Here is a 26576-nt window from a genome sequence, read left to right as displayed (position 1 = left end):
AACAAGCCTTACTTTGAAATGATTTTTCCGATAAGCAGTTCAACACACGGTCAATGTCTGGATGTAGGTTTTGTGCTTGCTTTCTTCTTTCTTCTGTTTCCCCAAGATATCTGTCATGGAAGGTTCTCCAATCTTCTCCAAGCCCTGAGTTCATCATGGCTTAGGGTATTATTTCTCTGGTTCCATATTTTAAAAATAATGTTATTGGATAATAGTTGATTTACAATGTTCTGTTAGTTTCATGTGGACACCCAAGTGATTCAGTTATGCATATACATATAATCATATTCTTTTTCAGTGTTTGCCATCTTAATAAGCTCTATCAAAAGGGTGAAATGCTTTCTGACACAAGCTATTGAGTATGTGGTGGTGGCATCTCTAACAGGCTTGGGCACACTTTTATGGAGAGGTCAGGGATATTTCCTGACTGCTCCTCAAGTTGCTTGATGTGGGCGTGGGCGCTGCCTTGCCCCTCTGCTTCGTGTCAGGGCAGCTCTGATAATAAACTCCCCTGAACTCTGGATCTCTCTTTTTCACAGCACCATTTTTCACACTTCATCTGTTGATTCTTTTTCTGTAGCTGATGTTCAACAGCTGCATCTATGAATGGTTATCACTGTGCTTTGATGTCCCCGTGTTATCAACTGACACATTCTTTATGTCTTGATAGAAAGAACGCTGGTGGGGATGGGCAGGCCAGCTTCTGGGCCATCAGCTGAGCACAGCACAGCTCCCTACCTGTCCTTGAATGCATCAAGGACAGATGAGCTGCAATAGAAATGTGGTCTTTAGGAGATGGATAAAATAATTTTGAAAGTTTATTTTAGGGTTTAAAATTGTTTGTTTCCTACCCTGATGTGCTGTGCTAGGCTTTCTCTGGACCACAGTTTTCATTTTTTTTTTCATATTTCTGCTGAAAACTGTTGAAACACTAACTTGAAATAATCTAGGAAGCCCCCCACACCCCATGCCAGATAGCTGAGGTCACTTTATAGAGGACTTTTTAACACAGTTTCATTCATATTTAGAGAGTTTCTACTACTCAACAAACAGAAACCACTTCTCACCTTAATTTTTAACTATGACTGAAATCTAATTGGCTAGAGATGAGCTGCGTTTTGGAAACTAGTGACGCTTCAGGAAAGTCCTGCCTCTTCTAGTGGCCCTAGAAATTTCTGTTCGTTCCAATGGTTAGCCCAGTTTACCTCAGTGGTGAATTTTAATTGATTTCACTCTTCTCCTAGAACTGCAGTTCCCATGTTAGAAGAGCTGTGGTCACGTGCTTTTCAGCAGGATGCTGTGGTCGTCACGGAAACAGGCCTGTTCGGTACTGCAAAAGATGCCACTCAAATCACCACAGTAACGAAGTGGGGGCCGCCTCAGAGACCCACCTCTATCAAACCTCCCCTCCACCCATCAACACCCGGGAATGTGGCGCTGAGGAGCTTGTCTGTGCCGTGGAGGCTGTGATTAGGTAACAGGGTTGTTAGTAGCTTTCCCTGAAAACTCTGCCTTCTCTCTGAGCCACCCTTTCCCCATTGAGATGTGTACATTTAATTCAACTCCAAGAGCCCTCAGCCAGACAGCTCACTTTCTACAATGCTGCAGTGATGATGTTTTAATTCACTCATTCAACAAATATTTTTATGGAATGGCAGTTATGTGCCAGGCATGTGGTAGGCACAGGAAGACAGAAGAAAGTGAAATATGGTCTCTGCCTTCAAGTTACCCATGGCGGGGGGGGTCTGTAAAAATAGAAGCACGAATTTGCCAGCCAAAGTGGTGAGCACAGTGACAACACAGAGATGGGACTCTCAGGGAATGGAGAGGAGGCGCCCGTCAGAGGGAAGGGGTGGGAGAGAGGTGTCCCAGACTTGACTGCAGCAGCGAAGGATGGGAGAACTCTAGATAATTCGGTATTGGAGTAAACCAGAAGGCTGTGGAGTCAGATGGACCAGATCCTGCAGGCAGCTGGCTTTTTCTATCACATGAAAAAAAGCGAGCTTTACAAGCGATAACTCTAGACTTGTTCTCTTTTTGCATACTATTCACTGAGACAAGATTTTTAAAGATAAAGAAACAATATTAGAATGTATGTTTTAAAGATAAGGACTAAGTCTTCTGTTTCTCTTATCCCAGTGGCCAACACATGTGGAAGTGCAATAAATGTTTGCTAAATAAAACAATGCAGAAAGTTTGGAAAGAGAAAAAAACAACCATACTCCTGTCATCACCATCAGTTTTTTTTTTTTTTTGCATATGGTCTAGTTTTATTCAAATGCTTATTTTACTTATATAATTGCAATCACAGTGTATCCACATTCTTTTTGATATAACATTATACCATTAGCTCCTCTCCACGTTGTGTAGTTTCCACATTTATCATTTTTAGTGGGTACACTAGATTGTTTTCCTCCACCATTAGACACTTCAATTTCTTCCAGTATTTTTACTGTTATTTTTGTGTATAGTGCCAGTCCTGTATTTTTTATTTATTTAGGGTACATGACCAGATGTGGCTGACTGGATCAAAGGGTATGAATATTTTAAGGACACTTGATACATTACCAATCTGATTTTCAAAGAGTGTATGTGAATTTCATACATCATGATAGTTTTTGCTACACCCTTGCCAACATTGTGTATTATTTTTTTTAATTGTCATCTTCTTAGAAAATTGAAAAAGGAATCTTTTTTGTTCACTGTCAGGTCTTTGAATTCTATTAAATGTTTTTCCATTTGAGTATCAGTTCCTCAAACTGTCCTTGATCATGCATTTGATGTCCACGTAGCTTCATATGGGACTTCCCTTGTGGCTTAGCTGGTCAAGAATCCACCTGAAACGCAGGAGACCTGGGTTCAATCCCTGGGTTGGGAAGATCCCCTGGAGAAGGAAAAGGCCACTCACTCCAATATTCTGGCCTGGAGAATTCTGTGGACTGTATAGTCCATCGGGTTGCCAAGAATCTGGCATGATGGAGTGACTTTCGCTTTCACTTTTTTCTTTCATAGCTTCATATTAGATATAGGAGAAGCATTGGCTTCTAGTGGGATGATTGTTGAACTTAAAGCAGAAGGCATCAGTTCTGGTTGATTCTTACTGATTGGAGGAAGTAGTCTCTTTGTGCCTCAGTTTATAGATCTCTGAGATGGGGATGGAGTAGAAAATAACAAGGACATGAGGTCCTTCCAATTTAAAGGAGAAATGAGTGATGCTTGAAAACTTGTGAAGTAACTGCTCTGAATAGGGTCATTATCTTGAGTGTGCTTTTGGGTAGTCTTACCTGAAATTTCTCCTCTTCCGCAGCTTGTTGAAAGAAGCCGAGTTCCATGCTGAGCAGCGGGAACATGAGCTGAATCGCCGGCGGCAGCTGGGCCTCTCCTCTTCGCATCATTCCCTGGATAATGCTGACTTTGACAATAAGGATGATGATAAGCACGACCAGCGGCTACTCAGTCAATTTGGAATATGGTTCTTAGTAAGAAAAGAAGTTAATTAATCTCTAACATCTTATGTTTTATTCCAACATTGCCCTGGTGATGAGTTTCTTCTGTTCTTTTTAGGGGAAGTAAATAGTAAACGGTGAAAAATTAACCTTTGCATTCACCACCACCAGTGTGTGTGCTCAGTCATGACCCCCAGGGACTGTAGCCCACCACTTTCTTCTATCTGTAGAATTTTCCTGGCAAGAATACTGGAGTGGATTACTGTTTCCTCCTCCAGGGAATCTTCCCGAGTCAGGGATCGAACCCCATGTCTCTCGCGTCTCCTGCACTGGCAGGCAGATTCTTTACCACTGCACCCTCTGAGAAGCCAACCTTAGCATAGGAAGTCTATACTCTAGGACAGTGACTGCACATTGGATTTACCCATGAAGGCTTTCAAAAAATGTCATTGCCCAGATTCCATCCCAGAATCTTGGGAACTTTTTAAAAAGATCCCTTGTTGATTCTAATAAATAGCCAGGTGTCAGAACCTTTTGTGCCAGATTCTAAACTGTTGGAAATGCACATTTTGACAAGAAACAAGTGGGTAAGTTGCTAGAGTATATTGTGAAATATTGGATTCAATATAATTTATAGATCATTCACCTCCCACTGATGTAATATTTTGTTTGCAAGTTCAGTTACTGTGGATCTTTTTGTTTATTTATGGCAAGTCTGTAACACAGCCAGAAAAATTATTGCCAAACCAGTGCAGGGAGTTTGACTTCTATTGACTGAGTCAGCTGAAGTATTCACTCAAGAAAGATCAAACATATAGATGCAAAGTTCCAAGAATGCTGAAGTTGACAGTTCTGCAGAGAAGCAGACTTTTGTTTTTGCCCATTGGAGAAATAGATTAAATCTCCTTAGTGATACATCTCTTTTATGCTTTCATATATTTTTTTGCTTTGTTTTGCTTTATCAAATTTGAGTTTAATTATTGATTTTGCATGTCTCACTCCTAGAACTTATTATCTAATGACAAACTGACTACTATTATGAACTCATTGAGGCAAAGATAATGTGTTATTTATTTTTTATATTCCTGAATCCTATTTCAGTGCTTAATAAAAGATTAATGAATAAATGGTGAACAGTTTTGAAAAGTCTATAATGTGGTGAACTGAGGGGTGGTGCTCTAAGGTTTCAGAATTATTACTGCTAGAAAATTTTTAGTGAATCTGATCATTTTAGAACTGAAATATATAGAGATTATTTTTGCACTGAAGATTTATGAAATTTCACTTTGTAGACTTAACTTCAGGATGGGGAACACATGTATACCTGTGGCGGATTCATTTTGATATTTGGCAAAACTAATACAATTATGTAAAGTTTAAAAATAAAATAAAATTAAAAAAAAAAGTATTTACCTGGTACAGAATATGTAATTGATTTCTTTTAGGTGAAAAAGCTTATTGGGAGGTGCAGTCTTGAGGGGAAGTTGTTGCAGTTCGTCTCTCTGTAGAGAAGAACACAGTTTCCAGGATAAGTGGTCCTCCATCATTTATATAGGACTGTCTATTTCAAATGGATTATCCGGGACATCTCTTTTTTTTTTTTTGTCTTTAAACAAACATATTATGTACTGAGGCTGAAGGAGAATCTAATCTATTTCCAGGTGAGCCTCTGCACGCCCAGTGAGAACACGCCTACGGAAAGCTTGGCCAGGCTCGTGGCCATGGTGTTCCAGTGGTTCCACTCCACAGCCTATATGATGGATGATGAAGTTGGAAGTTTGGTTGAAAAGCTGAAGCCTCAGTTTGTCACCAAGTGGTTGAAGACAGTATGTGATGTTCGCTTTGATGTCATGGTCATGTGCCTTCTTCCCAAACCAATGGAATTTGCCCGGGTAAGTGGAGGCTGTCAATTAAAAAAAAAAAATTAATCAATAATTGATCTAGGAAAGAAATGGAGGGGAGAATGGATACGTGTCTATGTATGAATAAGTCCCTTTGCTGGTCACCTGAAACTATCTAACTAACTAAATTAACAACATTGTTAATTAGCTATACCCCAATAAAAAAATGAAAAGTTTATAAAAAAAAAAAGGGGAAATATTATTTGAGCCAACCTGAGGATTATAACCCAAGAGATAGTCTTTCAGAAAGCTCTGAGGATTGTTCTGCCCTTTGGAAGCCAAAGCACAGATATGTAAAATTTTGAGACAAAGGGTTTTATGTCAAGTGATATATTATTGACAGTTAACACAATCCAGATCTACACATACTAAGTGAGTAATGCTGCTGTTGATGGGGTTGCAAAGAGTCAGACACGACTGAGCGACTGAACTGAACTGAACTGAGTGGGTCACGGGTCATCATGGCCTCTCACAAGATAAGAAGGAAAGTTATTTCCCAAGCAGTTATGACGCTTGATGCGATTAAGAAGGAACGTTATCTCCTAAGAAAGTCTGGTTAATGCAATTGCATAACATGTACTAAAGGGGAAGGAGGAGGCCTAAATGGGCAGAGAAGAATTTTTATGTTTAAAATTTTCTTGCCCTGCTATAAAATACTCATCTTTTTTATCAAGACCTACAGCTTGGACCTTGTTGGAGAGGAGGACTTGGGGAGAAGCACTATTGTTACTGAAAACCTGGGTTTACTTCTCAGTGGGTGTTGAGCTGAAAGATACAACAAGGCAAAGATCAGGAGAAGGAAGGACTTCTTAATACTTGCAGCAAGTAAGGAGAACACCAGGCATCTTTCCAAGGCAGTGTCTCTCAACAGCAAAATTGGAGACCTTTTAGGCTAAGGATACATGCATATTCATGAAGGGGCTTGAGCAGAGGAGAATTCAGCATAGAACTGGGGCAAAGATGGACAGAGTCCAAGCTTTAGTTGATTAAAGTCAAGAGGGTCAGAAAAAGTCAACACCATCTTTCCTTCTGACCAGTCGGGGGTCTCGGCATGTCGTCACCATCCTCCACCTGGGTGGGGGCCCTGCTTCCTGCAGAACTCAAAAGTGTGAGGTAGATTCCCTGAGGAGGAACTAGGACTCTTTTATTGCTAGACTATTGTTTCTTGACTGATCTTCCTTTATTACTGTCCTTAAAATTGTTGATTACTGAGACCTGTTCAAGGGCAAGCATTGTGAACATGCTTAGATCACAAAATGGCTTAGGTGAAAGTGGCTTCTCTTCTGTCAGGAAAACCATGCCTGCTTCTTTCTCTGGAGCCCTACCCTGTCTGCTGACACCACCTTACATACTAGTGTTATCAGTGTCTGTAGAAGAGGAATACCTCTCTTTAATTTAGTCAATAGAGCTAAATGAGTTTAGTTACTACATTTTAGCTGATATGCTGTTTTGATGTTAGTTTGAGATGGGGAAGAATGGCAAGATGAATATGTGACATATCTTTAAAAAATTTAAGGGACTATTCTTTCCTGACATTGCTGAATATTTTAACTAAGAAACAAGAAATAAAAAAAGCTTTTCCATGAGGTTGTTAGAGCTCAGCCTTTTTCTGGTTTGGGGAAAGGCTAACATTTGACTAGGAGCAGTTTCTGTGGTTTCACATATATATCTAGGGATGAATGGTCCCTGCCCTCTCATGTGGAATGCCCAAAGGACTTAAGGTGAAAGTGAAACTTGCTCAATCATGTCCAACTGTTTGCAATCTCATGGACTATACAGTCCATGGAATTTTCCAGACCCTTCTCCAGGGGATCTTTCCAACCCAGGGATCGAACCCAGGTCTCCTGCATTGCCGGCAGATTCTTTACCAGCTGAGCCAGAAAGGAACTTCCCAAATGCTCCTTTTCTTCTGGCTCTAGGACAAATTTCTCTTTGCTTGATCTCTTGCTTCTGCCTTATTGGATCACAGGTTTCAGATGCACAGCTGCTAAGACTTCGTACTATCATTCATGTCTAACCCAGCAAGATGGATATCTAGAATCAGTTTCTGCCAGTAATACATGAAATTTATTTCAAGGTATTTTCTAAGTTTTATTTTTATTTGTGACTTTTGGGTTTGCTTTCAATGAAATTTTGAGGCAGTTTTCAGTTTAAATAAGAATTTTAAGAAGAAAACATAACACATACCTTCTAGAGAGTAGGTTTTATTAGATTTCCAGAAGTCAGAGCATTCTGTGCATTTATCAAGATACACTTCTTTCTTCTTTGGTGCCACCTACTGACTTATATATAAAATCAGATTTTTGCATAATGGAAATTCCCCATTTCCTGGCATTCTTTGACTGTGTTGATATGTTTTCAATTATTGTTTCTTTTGGAATAGTAAAGAATTAGTGTGATATGATTCTGAAAAGAGCTTCCCAAGCAGCGCTAGTGGTAAAGAATGCCTGCCAGTGCAGCAGACACGGGTTTGATCCCTGGGTCAGGAAAATCGCCTGAAGAAGGAAATGGCAACCCACTCCAGTATTCTTGCCTGGAACCCCACGAATTCTGAAAAATAAGAGGAAATGATTATATTGGGAGGAAAACTTTTCCTCTTCCAACTTGGCTCCAGCAGTTGGGAGCCTGCATGTAATTGTCAAGAGACACGTTAACAAGAATTTCCAGACGTTCAAACTGGATTTAGAAAAGGCAGAGGAACCAGAGATCAAATTGCCAACATCCACTGGATCATACAAAAAGCAAGAGAGTTCCAGAAAAACATCTACTTCTTCATTGACTATGCCAAAGCCTTTGACTATGTGGATCACAACAAACTATGGAAAATTCTTAAAGAGATGGGAATACCAGACCACCTTACCTGCCTCCTGAGAAATCTGTATGCTGGTCAAAAAGCAACAGTTAGAACTAGACGTGGAACAACAGACTGGTTCCAAATTGGGAAAGGAGTAAGTCAAAGCTGTGTGTTGTCACCCTGTTTATTTAACTTATATGCAGAGTACATCATGTGAAATGCTAGACTGGATGAAGCACAAGCTGGAATCAAGATTGCCAGGAGAAATATCAATAATATCAGATATGCAAATGACACCACCCTTATGGTAGAAAGCAAAGACGACTGAAGAGCCTCTCGATGAAAGTGAAAGAGGGAAGTGAAAAAGCTGGCTTAAAAATCAACATTCAATAAACTAAGATTGTGGCATCTGGCCCCATCACTTCATGGCAAATAGATTGGGAAACAATGGAAATGGTAACAGACTTTATTTTCTTGGGCTCCAAAATCACTGCAGATGGTAGTGCAGCCATGACATTAAAAGACACTTGCTCCTTGGAATAAAAGCTATGACAAACCTAGACAGCATATTAAAAAGCAGAGACACTACTTTGCCAACAAAGGTCCATCTAGTCACAGCTATGGTTTTTCCAGTGGTCGTGTATGGATGTGAGAGTTGAAGTGTAAGGAAAGCTGAGTGCCAAAGAACTGATGCTTTTCAACTGTGGTGTTGGAGAAGACTCTCGAGAGTCCATTGGACTGCAAGGAGATCAAACCAGTCAATCATAAAGGAAATCAGTCCTGAATATTCACTGGAAGGACTGATGCTGAAGCTGAAGCTGCACTTTGGCCACCTGAATGTGAGGAACTGACTCATTGGAAAATACACCAATACTGGGAAAGATTGAAGGTAGGGGGAGAAGGGGACGACAGAGGATAAGATGGTTGGATGGCATCATTGACTTGATGGACATGAGTTTGAGCAAGCTTTGGGAGTTGGTAATGGATAGGGAAGCCTGGGATGCTGCAGTCCATGGGGTCACAAAGAATCAGACACGACTAATTGACAGAACTGACTTGTTATTAATAAGAGGAGAGACAAAGTTTATTTACATTTACACACAGAAGTACTCATTGATGGGAAACTTTTTTCAATAACCAGAGATAAAAAGTTTATATGCCAAACTTCTAGAGTGTGAGGAGCATTTGTGAGGAGGCTTGAAGGGGAAGATAGGGAAAGTTCTTTTGGGTGTTTTGATGCTAATGGAAATGGGCAGCCTTTCTCCAAGACAGCTGAATTCACAAGAACTCCTTTTGGAGGGGCTTAATAGAAGCCATATTTTCTGGAGGCTCCAGTTTAGTCACATAAAGGAAGTTCAGATGAGATTTCTCTCTGCGTCTTCTTTAGTGCAAATGTTTCCATTTAATATACTCTTTATACCAACTCTGGGGGTCTGAGTGCCTCCCCACATTTCTCCCATCTGTAACTTCCTTAGAAGTTTCGCACAAAAAGGAATCTAGGTTGACTGACTTGGAGAGAAGATTTGGGTTAGGAACTGCTAGGTAAGAGATACACAAAAGAGGAAAATAACATAAATTGGAATAAGGAAGTAGAAAACAAAGATTAGTGGTTAGAGTAGACTATAAACCTAGTTTCTACGGCCTAAGGAAAACAGTGAAGATTTCTAGATGCTGGGCTTGAAGCATCTCCAGATGATGATGAATTCATCAGTGTCACTCATGGTTATTTTCTGAAGCAGAGCCTGGAAGATGTGGGTGTTTGGTGAACGTCCCAAGTGGCCTAAACTGCTGAAGCAAGAAGTCTTTTGAAGTTTATATCAAGTTGCCTGCTTTAGCTTGCTGGGCTTTGGGACAAGACTGCCTAGAGTCTCAGTAAGGATCTGGGCAGGCAGGTTTTAGTTCTCAGAGACACCAAGTCAGAAAGGTAGGCAAAACAATTGGGAACATTAATTACTCACAAAGTGTGCAAGACAGCAGGATCCAGTTTATAAAGAGGTGAAAAATAGCTCAGTGAACAGGACTAGATCTGATAACCCGCAAGTGTGAGTATAGTTTTCTGTTGAAACAATTTCTGAATTTTCCAGTTTTGACCAAAGATAATTAAAAGTAAGATATTCTGTTCACAAAGTAAGTCTAGTCTCATTAAATTTGGCCTGATTATTTACATACAACGAAAGTGGTATTTGACCACATGGACCTTCAAGAGTTTGTTTTGCTGCAAGTTTTTTCTAGAATCTCAGATTGGACATTTAAAGGCCTTTCCACGCTGGGAAGCCAAACCAAGAATTTCTCATATTTATCTGCAGTATTTGTAGATTTGGGTGAATTTTTCTTTTTGAGATCCCTTGAATGCTCTAAGGTTTCTGGGTCTGTCAGGAAGTGACTTTTCTTATTTGCTTATAGACTGGGGACATCAAAAGTCAAGTAGCAGGCTGGTTTTTCCAAGAGGGCTTTATAAGCATGGGCTTCATAATGTCCACCACAGTTCTTTAAAGCTGTCTGGTCATATTTGATTCTTTGCCTATCTTTCTCGAGTATGACATTTTAGTCAAAGCCTTGATAGCATAACCAGTTTTTCCTATTATGTCCAGTTACAAGGAGAACAGATTTTTATTAAGCTTGTGTAAATAACTATGCATGCATGCTAAGTCTCTTCAGTCATGTTCGACTCTGTGTGATGCCAGGACTGTAGCCACCCAGGTTCCTTTGTCCATGGGATTCTCCAGACAAGAATACTGGAGTAGGGCTTCCCTAGTGGCTCAGATGGTAAAGAATCTGCCGGCAATGCAGGAGACCCAGGTTCGATCCCTGCATCAGGAAGATCCCCTGGAAGAGGAAATGGCAACCCACTCCAGTATTCTTGCCTGGAGAATCCCTTGGACAGAGGAGTCTGGCAGGCTGTGGTCAACAGGGTTGCAAAGAGTTAGAAACGACTTAGCACAGTGCATATGTATAATTGATTCACTTTGCTATACAGCAGAAACTAATACAACATTTTAAATCAACTATACTCTAATAAAAATTAATTAAAAAAGTAAAATGGCTGTGATTAAAGATCTGATGAGAGTAACTGGAATTATGATGTTAAAATTATTCCATTATTGTCTACTATCAGGCAAAGCAGCATAAAAATATAATCATGAACACAAAGGGCATATAATTTTTACAAATTGCATATAATTTCTGAAATATTTATGTTAAAAATACTTACCTATATAGATATAAACTAGAGAGGGTTAAGCATCTCTTCTTATTTGCCAATGCTTTTCATGTAGTTCAACATATCAAACAGACCTAATTAGTTTAACATCTCTTTCTACTAGGAGTGAAGAATCCTTTGAGATTTTCTGAAAGCTACCTCAGAAGCCTCAAAGTCAATTTGAGATCAAGATTTTATTTAGGATTTGATTTTGGAAAGCAAAATATCTAAAGCTGTCAAAAAATCAAAAGGTTTGGATACTCAATTAATCAGGTTGATACGTTGCTATGAAATAATACTTAGTTATCCATTCAACCAAAATGGCAATTCAAATTTCAAAAATAAATATAGAATCTAATGTGATAATTTTAAAAATTAGCTTTTTTAACATTGAAAAGACTTGGTTCTCCTAAATAATTGAGGACATGATGAAGATGTGTGCCCATCTCCCCCCTCCCTGCCTCCAACAGATCCTATACAATTTTCTATTTTCAGTCATATTTCTGCCCTTCACTTTCCTCTTTCTCACCTGGATAACCTTTATACAATCTCTAAACAACTACTTTAGGACAGAATTACTCTTTCTTTCCTTGACAAAAAACACATCCTACATTCCTCGAATATTCTGCATACAGAGGTTTTTTTCTTCATCCTTATTATTTCTAGAAGTTTCATTTATATATTGATTATAATTTTCAACACTTAATGATCTCTGTTTTTCAAAGACCAGGAGGTAAACAATTGTGAATTGCTCGTCACATACCAGCATTTTGTAGCAAAGTTTATGATTATTCTATTTTTGTTTTATACTAGTATATTTTTATGATTATACTATTATACTCAGTGCTGATAACTTCTATCATAACTTCTACTGGATATGCTTCTTCATAGTGTAATTTCTCAGCATGGCAAAATGAACATATTTATTAGCAGATCCAAATAATTTTAGCATCTCTGTAAAAATAAGAAGCCAAAAGTAGATAAAATTAAACTTATGTAGAAATGATCTGGATATTCAATGAATATCACTCATGTAACTTAATATAAATTTAATTTCAAGTTATGAAAAAGATTTTGGAAACTACTTCTAAGAAGATATGTCATAAAACACAATTACTGTTGAAATAAAGCTTGTCATAGTAATTTAATTTGATGAAAATGAAATCCATCTTATAATTTAAACATCTAGTAAATATAATATTCCCTTATTTGACTAGTAAACCCATATAGAATAAAAACTGTGTTCATATCATACTCAGTGCTGGTAACTCAGAAGATGCAGCTGTTTTTATCAAACCAACAGTATTAAAATAGTCTTATTTATCAAAGATTTACACAAACTGTTACAGAATTCAGATTTGGCAGATCGCCATTTGTTTTTTTTAATATAAATTTATTTATTTTAATTGGAGGTTAATTACTTCACAATATTGTATTGGTTTTGCCATACATCAACATGAATCCACCACGGGTGTACACGTGTTCCCCATCCTGAACCCCTCTCCCACCTCCCTCCCTGTACCATCCCTCTGGGTCATCTCAGTGCACCAGCAACCTGTATCACGCATCAAGCCTGGTCTCGCGATTCGTTTCACATATGATATTATACATGTTTCAGTGCCATTCTCCCAAATCATCCCACCCTGGCCCTCTCCCACAGAGTCCAAAAGACTGTTCTATACATCAGTGTCTCTTTTGCTGTCTCGCATACAGGGTTATTGTTACCATCTTTCTAAATTCCGTATATATGCGTTAGTATACTGTATTGGTGTTTTTCTTTCTGGCTTACGTCACTCTGTATAACAGGTTCCAGTTTCATCCACCTCATTAGAACTGATTCAAATTATTCTTTTTAATGGCTGAGTAATACTCCATTGTGTATATGTACCACAGCTTTCTTATCCATTTATCTGCTGATGGACATCTAGGTTGTTTCCATGTCCTGGCTATTATAAACAATGCTGCGATGAACATTGGAGTACATGTGTCTCTTTCCCTTCTGGTTTCCTCAGTGTGTATGCCCAGCAGTGGGATTGCTGGATCATAAGGCAGTTCTATTTCCAGTTTTTTAAGGAGTCTCCACACTGTTCTCCGTAGTGGCTGTACTACTTTGCATTCCCACCAACAGTGTAAGAGGGTTCCCTTTTCTCCACACCCTCTCCAGCATTTATTGCTTGTAGACTTTTGGATAGCAGCCATTCTGACTGGTGTGAAATGGTACCTCATAGTGTTTTTGATTTGCATTTCTCTGATAATGAGTGATGTTGAGCATCTTTTCATGTGTTTGTTAGCCATCTGTATGTCTTCTTTGGAGAAATGTCTGTTTAGTTCTTTGGCCCGTTTTTTGATTGGGTCATTTATTTTTCTGGAATTGAGCTGCAGGAGTTGCTTATATATTTTTGAGACTAGTTCTTTGTCAGTTGCTTCATTTGCTATTATTTTCTCCCATTCTGAAGGCTGCCTTTTCACCTTGCTAATAGTTTCCTTTGATGTGCAGAAGCTTTTAAGTTTAATTAGGTCCCATTTTTTATTTTTGCTTTTATTTCCAATATTCTGGGAGGTGGATCATAGAGGATCCTGCTGTGATGTATGTCGGAGAGTGTTTTGCCTATGTTCTCCTCTAGGAGTTTTATAGTTTCTGGTCTTACATTTAGATCTTTAATCCATTTTGAGTTTATTTTTGTGTGTGGTGTTAGAAAGTGTTCTAGTTTCATTCTCTTACAAGTGGTTGACCAGTTTTCCCAGCACCACTTGTTAAAGAGATTGTCTTTTCTCCATTGTATATTCTTGCCTCATTTGTCGAAGAAAAGGTGTCCATAGGTGTGTGGATTTATCTCTGGGCTTTCTATTTTGTTCCATTGATCTATATTTCTGTCTTTGTGCCAGTACCATACTGTCTTGATGATTGTAGCTTTGTAGTAGAGCCTGAAGTCAGGCTGGTTGATTCCTCCAGTTCCATTCTTCTTTCATTTAAAAACCAACACTAGAGAGGCAAGTGTTGGTGGAAAGGAAAAGCTGCTTTAATCAGAAAAGCCAGCAGTCTGGGGAGAAAGCAAATTCATTTCCCAATACCAAATTAGAAGATTCTGCTCAGGCATGACAGTTTTTTAAATTTAATTTTTTAATTGAAGTATAGTTGATTTATAATGTCATGCCAATCTCTGCTCTACAGCAAAGTGACTCAGTTATATACATGTGAACATTCTTTTTTTCATATTCTTTTCCATTATGGCTTATTATAAGATATTGAATATAGTTCCCTGTGTCTTAGAGTAGGACCTTGTGGTTTTTCCACCCTGTATACAGTACTTTACATCTACTATTCCCAAACCCCCTGTCCTTCTCTTCCCCACCTCCCTCTCCCTGGCAACCACAAGCCTGTTCTCTATATCTGTGAGTCCATTTCGGATTTGTAGGTAGGGTCATTTGTGCCATATTTCCACATTTGAGATTTCAGACGTGTGATGTCATATGGCGTTTGTCTTTCACTTTCTGATTTACTTCACTTAGCATGATAATCTGTAGTTGCATCCATGTTGCTGCAAATGGTCTTATTTCCTTTTTATGGCTGATTAGTATTCCATTGTGGGCTTCCCCGGTGACTCAGTCGGTAAAGAATCTTCCTGCAATGCAGGAGACCCTGATTCAATCCCTGGGTCTGAAAGATCGCCTGGAGAATGAAATGGCAACCCACTCCAGTACTGTTGCCTGGGAAATCCCATGGACAGAGGAGCCTGGCAGAGTTGGACACGACTTAGCAAGTAAACCACCACCACCAGTATTCCTTTGTATATATGTACCGCATCTTCTTTATCACCTATTGATGAATGTTTGGTTGTTTTCATGTTTTGACTATTGTGAGTAGTGCTGTTGTGAATATAGGGGTGCATATATCTTCTTGAATTACAGTTTTGTCTGAGTATATGTCCAGGAATAGGATTGCTGGACCATATGGTAATTTTATTTTTAGGTTTTTGAAAAACCTCCATACTGTTTTCCACAGTGGTTGAACCATCTTACATTCCCCCCAGCAGTGTAGGAGGGTTCCCTTTTCTTCACACCCACTCCAGCACTTGTTATTTGTAGACTTTGGATGATGGCTGTTCCGACGTGTTAGGTGGGACCAGCCATGACAGTTTTTAAAGGGAAAAAGGGGAGAGAATCTCAGTGAATGATCAAGGCAGGAGGTTGGGTTCTGCATCATTCTCCATTGGGTGCTGACTGGCTGACTTTCTCTTCAGATGGTATATTGCTTATGTGATCTGCCTGCAGGATCTGCCTTGGGGGCTGCTGGCAGTAGAAAGCTAGTCATTTTTTAACTACTTAACTCTTCATTCTTACTTCTTTTAATCTGGGAAAAGAATCAACAGGTTAGGCAAAGCACGATGTATCTTCAGGAAAGCATTAGGCCAGGAATTATGTTAAATTGCTGCGTGATCTCATTCATAAAACAAATAAGCAAACAGGAAAGGGCCAAAAAGCTGCTTACAAATCCCCACTTGTCCAACATCATTTCATATCTATGGCATTAGGGGGAAAAGTCCGTCTTCTATAACTTCTTCCTGCTAACATAGGGTTTTAGGAATATTTAATTTTATAAGCTGTTAGTTTTCCTGAATGGAGAAGGCAATGGCACCCCACTCCAGTACTCTTGCCTGTAAAATCCCATGGATGGAGGAGCCTGGTAGGCTGCAGTCCATGGGATCGCTAAGAGTCGGACATGACTGAGCGACTTCACTTTTGCTTTTCACTTTCATGCACTGGAAAAGGAAATGGCAGCCCACTCCAGTGTTCTTGCCTGGAGAATCCCAGGGATGGGGGAGCCTGGTGGGCTGCTGTCTATGGGGTCACACAGAGTCGGACACGACCGAGGCGACTTAGCAGCAGCAGCAGCAGCAGAAGCAGCAGCAGCAGCAAGAGGAGTGTTAATTGATGCATATCAGGAGGAGAAACAAATTTTTCCTATTTTATGACAAGAGGCAATAGTACAAGTTAAAGCAAGGCGTCTCTTGGGCTGAGAGCCACATTCATGTCCTTGAATGTTTGCATTTATAGAGATGATTCTCAGATCCTTGAGAAGATAGTGCTGAATGGGAGAAGGTTTAAGTCTCAGAGAGGGAGAGAAAAGATGCAAGTTTGTAAAATAACAATCTAAGGACATTTCAAGGACATGTTTGTCTATTAAAAGGTTTTGGATGGGACAAACAGATTCTTTTGGGAGCACTGAGATTTTACATGTATTTTGAGGGAGGAGATTTATGGGAGGGGGAAAAATTATTCATGTTGAGAATCTGAAATTTTTAACAGGTCCAAGTTGAGGCCTCAGTTGAGAAGAGGGCTCAAAGGAGCTTGTCTGAAGAAGCTGAGGCCTAAGGCAATTACTATTTAAGTGTTTCTTCTTAAGGGCAGGACAGTCCCTTTTCCTCGTTCTGACTTTTTATAATATCTGTAAGCATCTTGAGATGAATAGGGGAGGCTTTGGGACTGGTAAGAAAGATAGATGAGCTTTGGGATTCTTCTAGAATCACAGTTATGTTTTTTTTTTAAATACTCAATAAGGCAAGGCCATTTATTTTTCATTCTTCAAAGCATTAGATGACAGCCTCAATAATAACATTAAGGAGCTGGCCTGCCCACCCAACCCCGTTACTTTGAATTAATTTCTTTTATATCAGAGACAAGATTTTCAGCTTAATTGGAAAAGACTCCTATGAACTGAGATTTGCAAATTTAGAGCTGTGTGCCTTTGTAATAGTTTTTATAAATTGTGTGACAAAGGTTTTAGACTGTATTCCCCTGAGTAGATTGTTCTATTTTAGCCAATTAAACTTCTGAGGGAAGGCCTTTATAACATCTCCTACCAGGCTCTGAATGTCAAGCTCCAACTGGGTCATTTGTAGGAGGGACATGGTAGAGGGGGATTTATGGTGGGTGTGGGTTTTAATTTTCTTTCTAAATCTGATTTCTGTTCTTGAATTATGTTAAAGGAGTCTTTTAGCTAGCTGTGACTTTTTGTGTGTGTGTGCTTCTGTCAGATTGGTCCTCCCATAGTTGATAAGAGAACATTTATTTAGGGTGAGAGCTCTCTAAAATCTTCTTAATTATAAAAACTTTTCCAAATCAAAGGATCCATTGTCTGATCACTGACAACTTAGGATCTTCATAGGTATATCTGTTTCAAAATGTGATTCAAAATCAAAAGGCCTTTGTATGACTTAAGCATAAATTAAACAGCCAAAGGGACCTCAGGAATGATGCATCCAACAATCTCAGCATTATCAGTGTTAGCTGTTCTGAGTCTAGGTACCTAACAACAACAACAATCTCAGAAATGGAGTCACTTCCTGAAAATATCTAGTCGGTCATCTAGGATGTTGGCCAATATGATGCTAAATAGATATTTGAAATTTAAATGGAATTGATTTGTTTTAATGATGTGGAATTCTAGATATGAAAATTAAATACTGAAAATTGAATTCATTTAAAGTAAGATAGTTTTGGGACAATAAATCTATGACCAAGGAGGCAAGAATATACAGTGGGGAAGAGACAGCCTGTTCAATAAATGATATTGGGAACACTGGGCAGGTACGTGCAAAAGCATCAAATTGGACTACTTTCTCATACTATATACAAAGATAAATTCACAACGGATTAAAGACTTAAATGTAAAAGCTGAAACCATAAAATGTCTAAAAGAAATCATAGGTAGTATGCTCTTTGATATCAGTCTTAGTACTAATTTTTAGATATGTCCCTGTAAGCAAGGGAAACAAAAGCAAAAATAAGCACATGGGGCTACATCAAGCTAAAAAGCTTTTGCACAGCAAAGGAAACTTTTGCAAAAGGAAGAGGCCACATACTGAATGGGAGGAGATATTTGTAAATGATATATCTGATAGAGGGTTAATATCCAAAATATACAAAGAACTCATACAACTCAACATAAGAAAATCTAATTAAAATTAACCAGAGAACTTGAATAGACATTTTTTCAAAGAAGACATACAAATGGCCAGCAGACACATGGAAAGATGCTCAAGATCACTAATGATCAGTTCAGTTCAGTTCAGTCGCTCAGTCATGTCCGACTCTTTGAGACCCCATGAATCGCAGCGTGCCAGGCCTCCCTGTTCATCACCAACTCCCGGAGTTCACTCAGACTCACATCCATCGAGTCAGTGATGCCATCCAGGCATCTCATCCTCTGTCGTCCCCTTCTCCTCCTGCCCCCAATCCCTCCCAGCATCAGAGTCTTTTCCAATGAGTCAACTCTTCACATGAGGTGGCCAAAGTACTGGAGTTTCAGCTTTAGCATCTTTCCTTCCAAAGAAATCCCAGGGCTGATCTACTTCAGAATGGACTGGCTGGATCTCCTTGCAGTCCAAGGGACTCTCAAGAGTCTTCTCCAACACCACAGTTCAAAAGCATCAATTCTTCAGCGCTCAGCCTTCTTCACAGTCCAACTCTCACATCCATACATGACCACAGGAAAAACCATAGCCTTGACTAGATGGACCTTTGTTGGCAAAGTAATGTCTCTGCTTTTGAATATGCTATCTAGGTTGGTCATAACTTTCCTTCCAAGGAGTAAGCGTCTTTTAATTTCATCTGCAGTGATTTTGGGGTCCCCCAAAATAAAGTCTGACACTGTTTCCACTGTTTCCCCATCTATTTCCCATGAAGTGATGGGACCGGATGCCATGATCTTCGTTTTCTGAATGTTGAGCTTTAAGCCAACTTTTTCAGTCTCCACTTTCACTTTCATCAAGAGGCTTTTGAGTTCCTCTTCACTTTCTGCCATAAGGGTGGTGTCATCTGCATATCTGAGGTTATTGATATTTCTCCCGGCAATCTTGATTCCAGCTTGTGTTTCTTCCAGCCCAGCGTTTCTCATGATGTACTCAGGGAAGTGCAAATCAAAAGTACAATGAGATATCACCTTATACCTGTCAGAATGGCTGTTACCAAAAAGATGACGAATAGCAAGCACTGATGAGGGTGTGGAGAAAAGGAAACTTTTGTGCCCTGTCTATGGGAATGTGATGCATCTGCTATGGAAAACAGTATGGAGATTCCTCAAAAAACTTAAAAACAGAACTATCATATGATTCAGCAACTCCACTGTTGGCCATTTTGCCCAAAGAAAGCAAAAACACTAATTAGAATAGATATATGCACCCCTATATTAACTGCAGCATTATTTACAATATACAAGACCTGGAAGCAACCTAAGTGTCCATGGATAGATGAATGTATAAAAATGTGGTACATATGTGATGGAATATTGCTCAACCATAAAAAAGAATGAAAAAGAATGTTGCCTTCATGACAACATGGATAAGCCTACAGAGCATTATGCTAACTGAAATAAGTCAAAGAAAGACAAATACTGAATGATTTCACTTATATGTGGAGCCTAAAAAAACAAATGAATAAACATAACAAAACAGAGACAGAGTTGTAGATACAAAGAAGAAACGGTGTTTCCCAGAGGGGAGGAGGTTTGGGAGAAGAGAGAAATAGGTGAGAAGTTTAAGAGGCATAAACTTCCAGTTGCAAAATAAATGAATCACAGATATGAAATGTACAGTGTAGGGGGAATAGAGTCAGTAACTAAGTAATATCTTTATATGGTGACATGATAACTAGATTTATTGTGGTGATCATTTTGAAATGTATAGAAATATCAAATCACTATGGAAAGATGGAGGGCAGGAGGGGAAGGGGACGACGGAGGATGAGATGGTTGGATGGCATCACTGACTCAATGGACATGAGTTTGGGTGGGCTCTGGGAGTTGGTGATGGACAGGGAGGCCTTGCATGCTGCAATTCAAGGGATCGCAAAGAGTCGGACATGACTGAGCGACTGAACTGAACTGAAGTTGTATAACAGGAACTAACATGGTGCTATTGGTCAATCATCCTTCAAAAAGGAACAAACCAACTCATGGAAAAAGAGATCATATTTATGGTTACCAGAGGTGGGGGTGGTGGAAAGGGGAATTAGATAAAGGCAGTCAAAAGGTACAAAATTTCAGTTATAATACCAGGATATAATGTAAAAGCATGATAAATATAATTAACATTGCTGTTTATGTCAAAGTTAAGAGAGTACATTTTAAGAGTTCTCATCACAAGGGAAAAATACCTTTCTATTTCTTTTATTTTGTATCTACATGGGATGATGTACTTAATCACTCAGTCATGTCCAATTCTTTGTGACCCCATGGACTGTAGCCTGCCAGGCTCCTCTGTTCATGGGGATTCTCCAGCCAAGAATACTGAAGTGGGTTGCCATGCCTTCCTCCAGGGACGGAAGTTCACTATATCTACTGTAGTAATTGTTTCATGATGTATGTAAGTCAAATCAGTATGTTACAGACTTTAAACTTATACACTGCTGTATGTCAATCATAACTCAGTAAAACTGCAAGGGAAAAATAATGAAGTTTCCCCCCAAATTTGTGTTACATGGTAAAGATCTAGGACCAGTCAACCCTTTGTTACTTTGATACATGTAATAGTAATATATATTTATCTAAAATCAGAATTACAAACAGAACCTCAAGTTGTGATTTTAAGATTTTATGCCTTAGAAAATTAATATCCTATCTTAATTAGTTAAAAAAAATACCATTTTTTAAAAATTCATGGATTCAACCAGCTTTAGAACATTCTTAGGAAAAAAATTGTGACAGAATATGCAGTGTAGGAAAAAAAGAGTACTCTCTGCCACTTCATTTTCCATGAAGAAAAGTCTCCAGTACAAAGTGTACAGTAGTAGAAATCTATGTTCCTTTGAAATGCAGGTATAACTGCACATATTTGCAGGGGATTTGTCACACCTTAGAAATAAAGCTTCATTGTTCTAGGAATAAATTTTTGGAATTTTAATGCACATACGATTTGGAAAATCTGCAGTAAAATAGTTCAAGTTCAGTCTCTGGTCAGTGTTTGGATCTATTTGCAACTGTTTTCTTTTAGGAAACTAAGGGATCCTGGTGGTTTGTAGTTTTTTCACAAACCTCACTCAATATACTTGGCACAGGTTTCAGATGTAATGGATTGTGGTCTTTCTCTGTACCCATTTCATTCAGTATTTCCTTGGGTATAAATGTAACGAGTGCATTTTGTTCTTTTCCCCTGTGGCTGTGGAAATCCCATCAGGTTGGTGGATACTGGGATAAATCCTGTAGCACAGTGACTCAGCTGAAGGAAGGTCTCAACCGAATCCTCTGCCTGATCCCCTACAATGTGATCAGTCAGTCCGTGTGGGAATGCATCATGCCGGAGTGGCTGGAAGCCATCAGAACAGAAGTCCCAGATAATCAGTTAAAAGAATTCAGGGAAGTATTAAGGTGGGTAAGTAGTTTAATGAAGTCACTGTAATTATAATGATATCTAGCATTTATGAAGCATGTACTGTGTGCCAGGCACTGTGCTAAGCGTTTTATATAACCTTATAGAATTTTTACAAGCCTACTGAGAAATTTGAATGTTCAAATAGAAGCTTTTGTTGTTTTTATTGTTATTCAGTCGCTCAGTTGCGTCTGATTCGGCGACCCCATGGGCTTGGACATGACTGAGCGACTGAACAATAATTGCTGTAAATTGTGCCAAGATGATCTGTAATTGTTCAGAAAGGATTTTGTTCTGATGGGATAATAAATAGATATTGCTTGTTTACAAATAAAGTATATAATAAAAACATTGTTTATCTTCAAATATAATTATGATTTGGATAAAGTTGGAAAAGTACAAAGGGACATGTTTTAAGATGCTGAGAAGCAACTCTAGTTTCTTAGAAAATGCAATTCCTTCTATTAAATGCAGTGTGAATATGAACACTAATGTTATCAACAACCATAAGGATTATTCATATCTGTTCTAAGGACATAAGCTATTACAATAAAATGAAACATGCTAATAACTGTTCAGAACTCAGACTAATCTAAAATGTTTGGTTCCCCAAATAAGATATAGTTGGGAAGACAACAGTAAACCCCAATATATGCCCTTTGATCATTTACTTTTGTTGCTTTGCTTTCCAGCAAAATGTTTGACATTGAGCTTTGCCCTCTACCTTTTTCAATGGAAGAGATGTTTGGCTTTATTAGTTGTCGGTTCACAGGATACCCTTCCTCTGTGCAGGAACAAGCTTTACTGTGGCTTCATGTAAGTGAATCATACTTTTGATCATTTTGGGCAATAGCTTTTAGCTTATGAACTTTAGCTCCTCAGGTAGGGCAGCAGGGAGTTACTGCAAAGAATCTGTAAATCTGTATGTTTGTTAATTGCAGATTGGTTGCAGATTATACCAGTTCAGGAGAAAAGCAATGAACCAAGGCAACAAGAATGACATGGAAAGAAGGGGACAGGAGATACTTTGTTAGAAGTTTTGTTAGAAAGAACATGGCAATTTATCCAATGTGGAGGGTGGAGGAGTCGGAATATTTGATGATAGCTTTGAATTTGTTAGTATGAAAAATTGAGGACAACTGCAGATAGAATAAAATTGAGGACAACTGCAGATAGAATATGTGAGGCTAATGTCCTTATGTTCAATAGGTCACTTTAGGAAAAAGTGTTAAATGTAGTTTTTTGGAGTTTTAAAGTTTATGTTTTGGGGGGACATATGCCTTTTTTTCCCCAGGTATTATCGGAGTTAGACATCATGGTTCCACTTCAGCTATTAATCAGTATGTTTTCTGATGGAGTTAATTCTGTCAAAGAACTGGCAAATCAAAGAAAATCAAGAGTCAGTGAACTGGCAGGGAACCTTGCAGCTCGAAGGGTAATTATTGCCATAATTGTCTTTGTCTTACTTGTTAAGATTTTGAAAACTCTTGTCAATTATAGTGGGCCTTAAAGTGGCATCATCATAAACTGCTCTGGAAATGCCTTTTCATCCTATCCCATCCACTCTATTAACCTTTTAAGCACATTGAATAACAGAAAACATCGATCTAAGATATATTTGATATATTCTATAATCAGTTATTGAGTTTTAATTTTCCTTTGAGTTTTTCTCCTACACATCTCTGTTAGCTACCTCTCCCCTTGATAAACCAGAACAAAGTAGCTTGTGGGGTACTACTCCTTTTTTTTTTTTTTTTTGGTTTTCTGGTGAAGAAGAATTCTTTCCAGGTGCTGGGCAGATCAGTGCTTTACTTTGGGAATGAGGAGTTTGGATATTGTTGTTTGTGTGTTTTTTTCTACTGTGTTTTGGGAGAAAATGATCAGCTAGTGGTGACCGTGAGTGATACTGTCACTGTTAACTAACAGCCCATCTTACTGATCCCTTTGTGCCTCTGAGGATGAGAAAAGTCAGGATAGTCTGGTCTAAAGCATATGGAAGCTGTTGGATGTTTATGATAACTTTTCTATGGAGGACCTGATAAAGTTTCTGCTCTTGTACTGACAAGACCATGATCAGCTTTGGAGAGGCTGACTGTCATCTGGTGGTGGGTGAGGACTGTTCTGGGCTTCTAGTCCTGTCTAGCCTCTCCAAAACATCTTCCCTGCTGTATACCACAATCCTCCAGTCATTCTGCCTGCTATCTAGGATTAGAGAACATAACAAAATCATGGGATCATAGATTGTATTTAGTGCTTTTTAAAAATTTTTACAAGTTTTTAAAAATTTAAATTTACTTTTATTTCTAAAAAGTTGTTTTAGTCTCTAATAGTCAATGACCAAGGAAAGTCATGATGCTCACAAGAGCCATTCAGAGAATTTACATCTATATGTGACATTTATGTGCGTGTCTACCCAAGTTGCTTCAGTTGTATCTCACTCTTAGTGACCCTATTGGACTGTAGCCTGTCAGGCTCCTCTGTCCATGGGATTCTCCAGGCAAGAATCAATGATATTTTATAATACCGTCATACTCATAGGATTCATGCTTTTAAAATGCTTTAAAAAAAATCATTATTTGCTCATGTACCTCATAGAAACCAGCTGCCCAATATTTATAGTTTATTTCTTTCTTTGGTTACCTTTAATATTACAGTACATGATTAACACTTTATACTGTGTAGAGTATTCACATGTAATGACATCACATGTGAAGATGTGTGAGGCCTGTGTGAGGCAGTTGGAAAGAACTCATTATCCTCATTTTACAACTACTTAACCTGAGGTTCTGTGAACTGAAGCGATTTGCCATAGATAACACTATCATGATCCAGGTATTCTGATTCTTAATGGGATACTCTTTTTTTTTTTTTTTTTACTTTTTTTTTACTTTAAATATGGTGTTCAAGGAGCTTTCTGATTATTAGAGAGATTTTAAAGAGAGAAAATATGACTTGAGACTGATGTACAGGTATGTCAGTCAGGGTCCTGCTACAGAATTTATCCCAGATGTTTAACAAAGAGTCTTTTATGGATTCTTGGCCTATAGAGTTATGGGAAAGGTTAAGGGGGCAATCGGGTTGGTGAGACACCCAGAGGCCAGCAGTAGTTCACTGGGAAGCCTTTATATACCTATGGCTGAAGGAACAAGTGTTCCTGGGCCTTTTGGCAGCTGAAGTTATAGGGAAAGGCTGGCTAGAGGAACTGGAGAGGATGGAGATACTGCAGAAATGTAGCATCAGAGGAGCCAGGCGGGGGAGAGAAATACTCCTGCCTCTCTCTCTGCCAACTTCAGGTCTTCTGCTGGTACCTCTCATTGACTGAATCATCTGGAAGCCGTCCAGCAAGAGGGCCAGAAGAGGCTCAGTTCTTGGCATCCTTGGGCATAGAACAGGGCAGAAAAGGGCAGTGAGGGCCTTTTGTGGGGGAAGAGTTGGTTCGCAAATGAAAAATAACTAGTACAATAGGCTTGATGTACTGTTGTCTCATGATAGTGTAATAATTATTATTGTCAGAGACCATTCTTCTTTTACCAGTCAATCTGAGATTCTGTGCTAATGGTTCTAAAATTGATTTGCAATGCTTTACTCTGGAAGTTGTCATTGTTCAGGTTATGGTTTTAGATAGATGCAGACAATGTAGTTGGACATGTTGGTGGGATGAAAAATATAATGGCAAAGAGGCTGCCTTCATTCTTCAGGGTGATGATGTGTCATTTACCTGACAAATAGAAAGTTTGGATGATTTTATTTCTTATTTTTATGTTTTGAGAAGATGCATGGGATTTGGAGGTAGTAATTCCATTGGCTAAGGAAGGAAATCCGTGTGACAGCTGGAAACACCTTCCACAGCATCCTCAAGTATTTTGTACAGCCATTTGAGCTTCTGTGAGCTCACTTATATGTGCTGATTTTCTTTTTTCTAGGTGAGTGTTGCCTCTGATCCTGGTCGACGAGTTCAGCACAATATGCTGAGTCCATTTCATAGTCCTTTTCAGAGTCCATTTCGGAGTCCTGTGCGTAGTCCATTTCGTAGTCCTTTCAAGAATTTTGGACACCAAGGAGGAAGGACTATTGACTTTGATTGTGAAGATGATGATATGAATCTAAATTGTTTCATCCTCATGTTTGATCTTCTCCTGAAGCAGGTAGCTGAAGCATGAACTTCCTTTAGTTCAGAGGTGAAGAATGAGGGGAAGCTCTGTATAGTGATTCTTTCTTTGTGTTGGGCATCTTCACACTTACTGAAATGATGCAGTATTACTCAGGACATTTCATAAACTTCTGTGGGGATTTTCTAAAGAGCCTGAAAAATACTTGCAATCATTGAATATCTGCAATGATGTTGACATATGAGAGTGGATATGAGTTTTAGCACTGTTAGAATTGATTCTGTTGAAAAAACTTGGTGAACAAACTGGGTAATTCTGTTTTGGGGAAGGGCAAGGTATAACTCTATAGTGATGGGCTGATTTTAATGTAAATTGATTTTTGAAGCTAATTTTAACAGAGAAGTTTAGAAAAGGCTTTGTTCATGGAACATTTCTTCTTAATTTTTTATTTTGAAATAATTTGAGACTTGCAGAAAAGTTGAAAGAATAGTACAAAAAATTCCCAATTACTTCCCCCCCAAATTCTCTGAATGTTAACACTGATCATATTTATTTCTCTTCTCTCTCTCTTAGCCTATATATGTATGTGTTAATTATAGAATTTTTTAATGAACCATTTGAAAGTAAGTTGCACACAGGATATCCCTTTATCCTTAAATCCTTTAGAGTGTATTTTCTAAAAAATGGCATTCTTTTACAGAACCGCATACAGTTGTCAAAATCAGGAAATTAATATTGTTATAACACTATTATCTATTATCAA

At 38.7% G+C, this 26576-nt stretch overlaps 1 protein-coding gene across 7 annotated transcripts in view; it reads left to right on the top strand.

Moving 5' to 3' along the window:
* The window catches only part of UNC79 (unc-79 subunit of NALCN channel complex), a 277121-nt gene that overhangs the window by 124103 nt on the left and 126442 nt on the right, over nucleotides 1-26576 (top strand). For all 7 annotated transcript variants that reach the window (XM_086363153.1, XM_086363156.1, XM_086363150.1 and 4 more), the window contains 7 exons: nucleotides 1245-1474; nucleotides 3308-3479; nucleotides 5108-5338; nucleotides 21513-21703; nucleotides 22397-22520; nucleotides 22999-23139; nucleotides 25628-25849. In XM_086363153.1, the coding sequence (XP_086219279.1) occupies nucleotides 1245-1474; nucleotides 3308-3479; nucleotides 5108-5338; nucleotides 21513-21703; nucleotides 22397-22520; nucleotides 22999-23139; nucleotides 25628-25849 (1311 nt within the window). The remainder of the gene's footprint in view (nucleotides 1-1244; nucleotides 1475-3307; nucleotides 3480-5107; nucleotides 5339-21512; nucleotides 21704-22396; nucleotides 22521-22998; nucleotides 23140-25627; nucleotides 25850-26576) is intronic.

This window comes from Bos grunniens, chromosome 21 (assembly GCF_055505025.1).
Source record: "Bos grunniens cultivar Pamir isolate PY7600 chromosome 21, Bosgru_T2T1.0, whole genome shotgun sequence".
NCBI lineage: Eukaryota > Metazoa > Chordata > Mammalia > Artiodactyla > Bovidae > Bos > Bos grunniens.
Note: the sequence above shows the minus strand (reverse complement) of the source record. Positions and strands in the feature narration are given on the sequence as shown.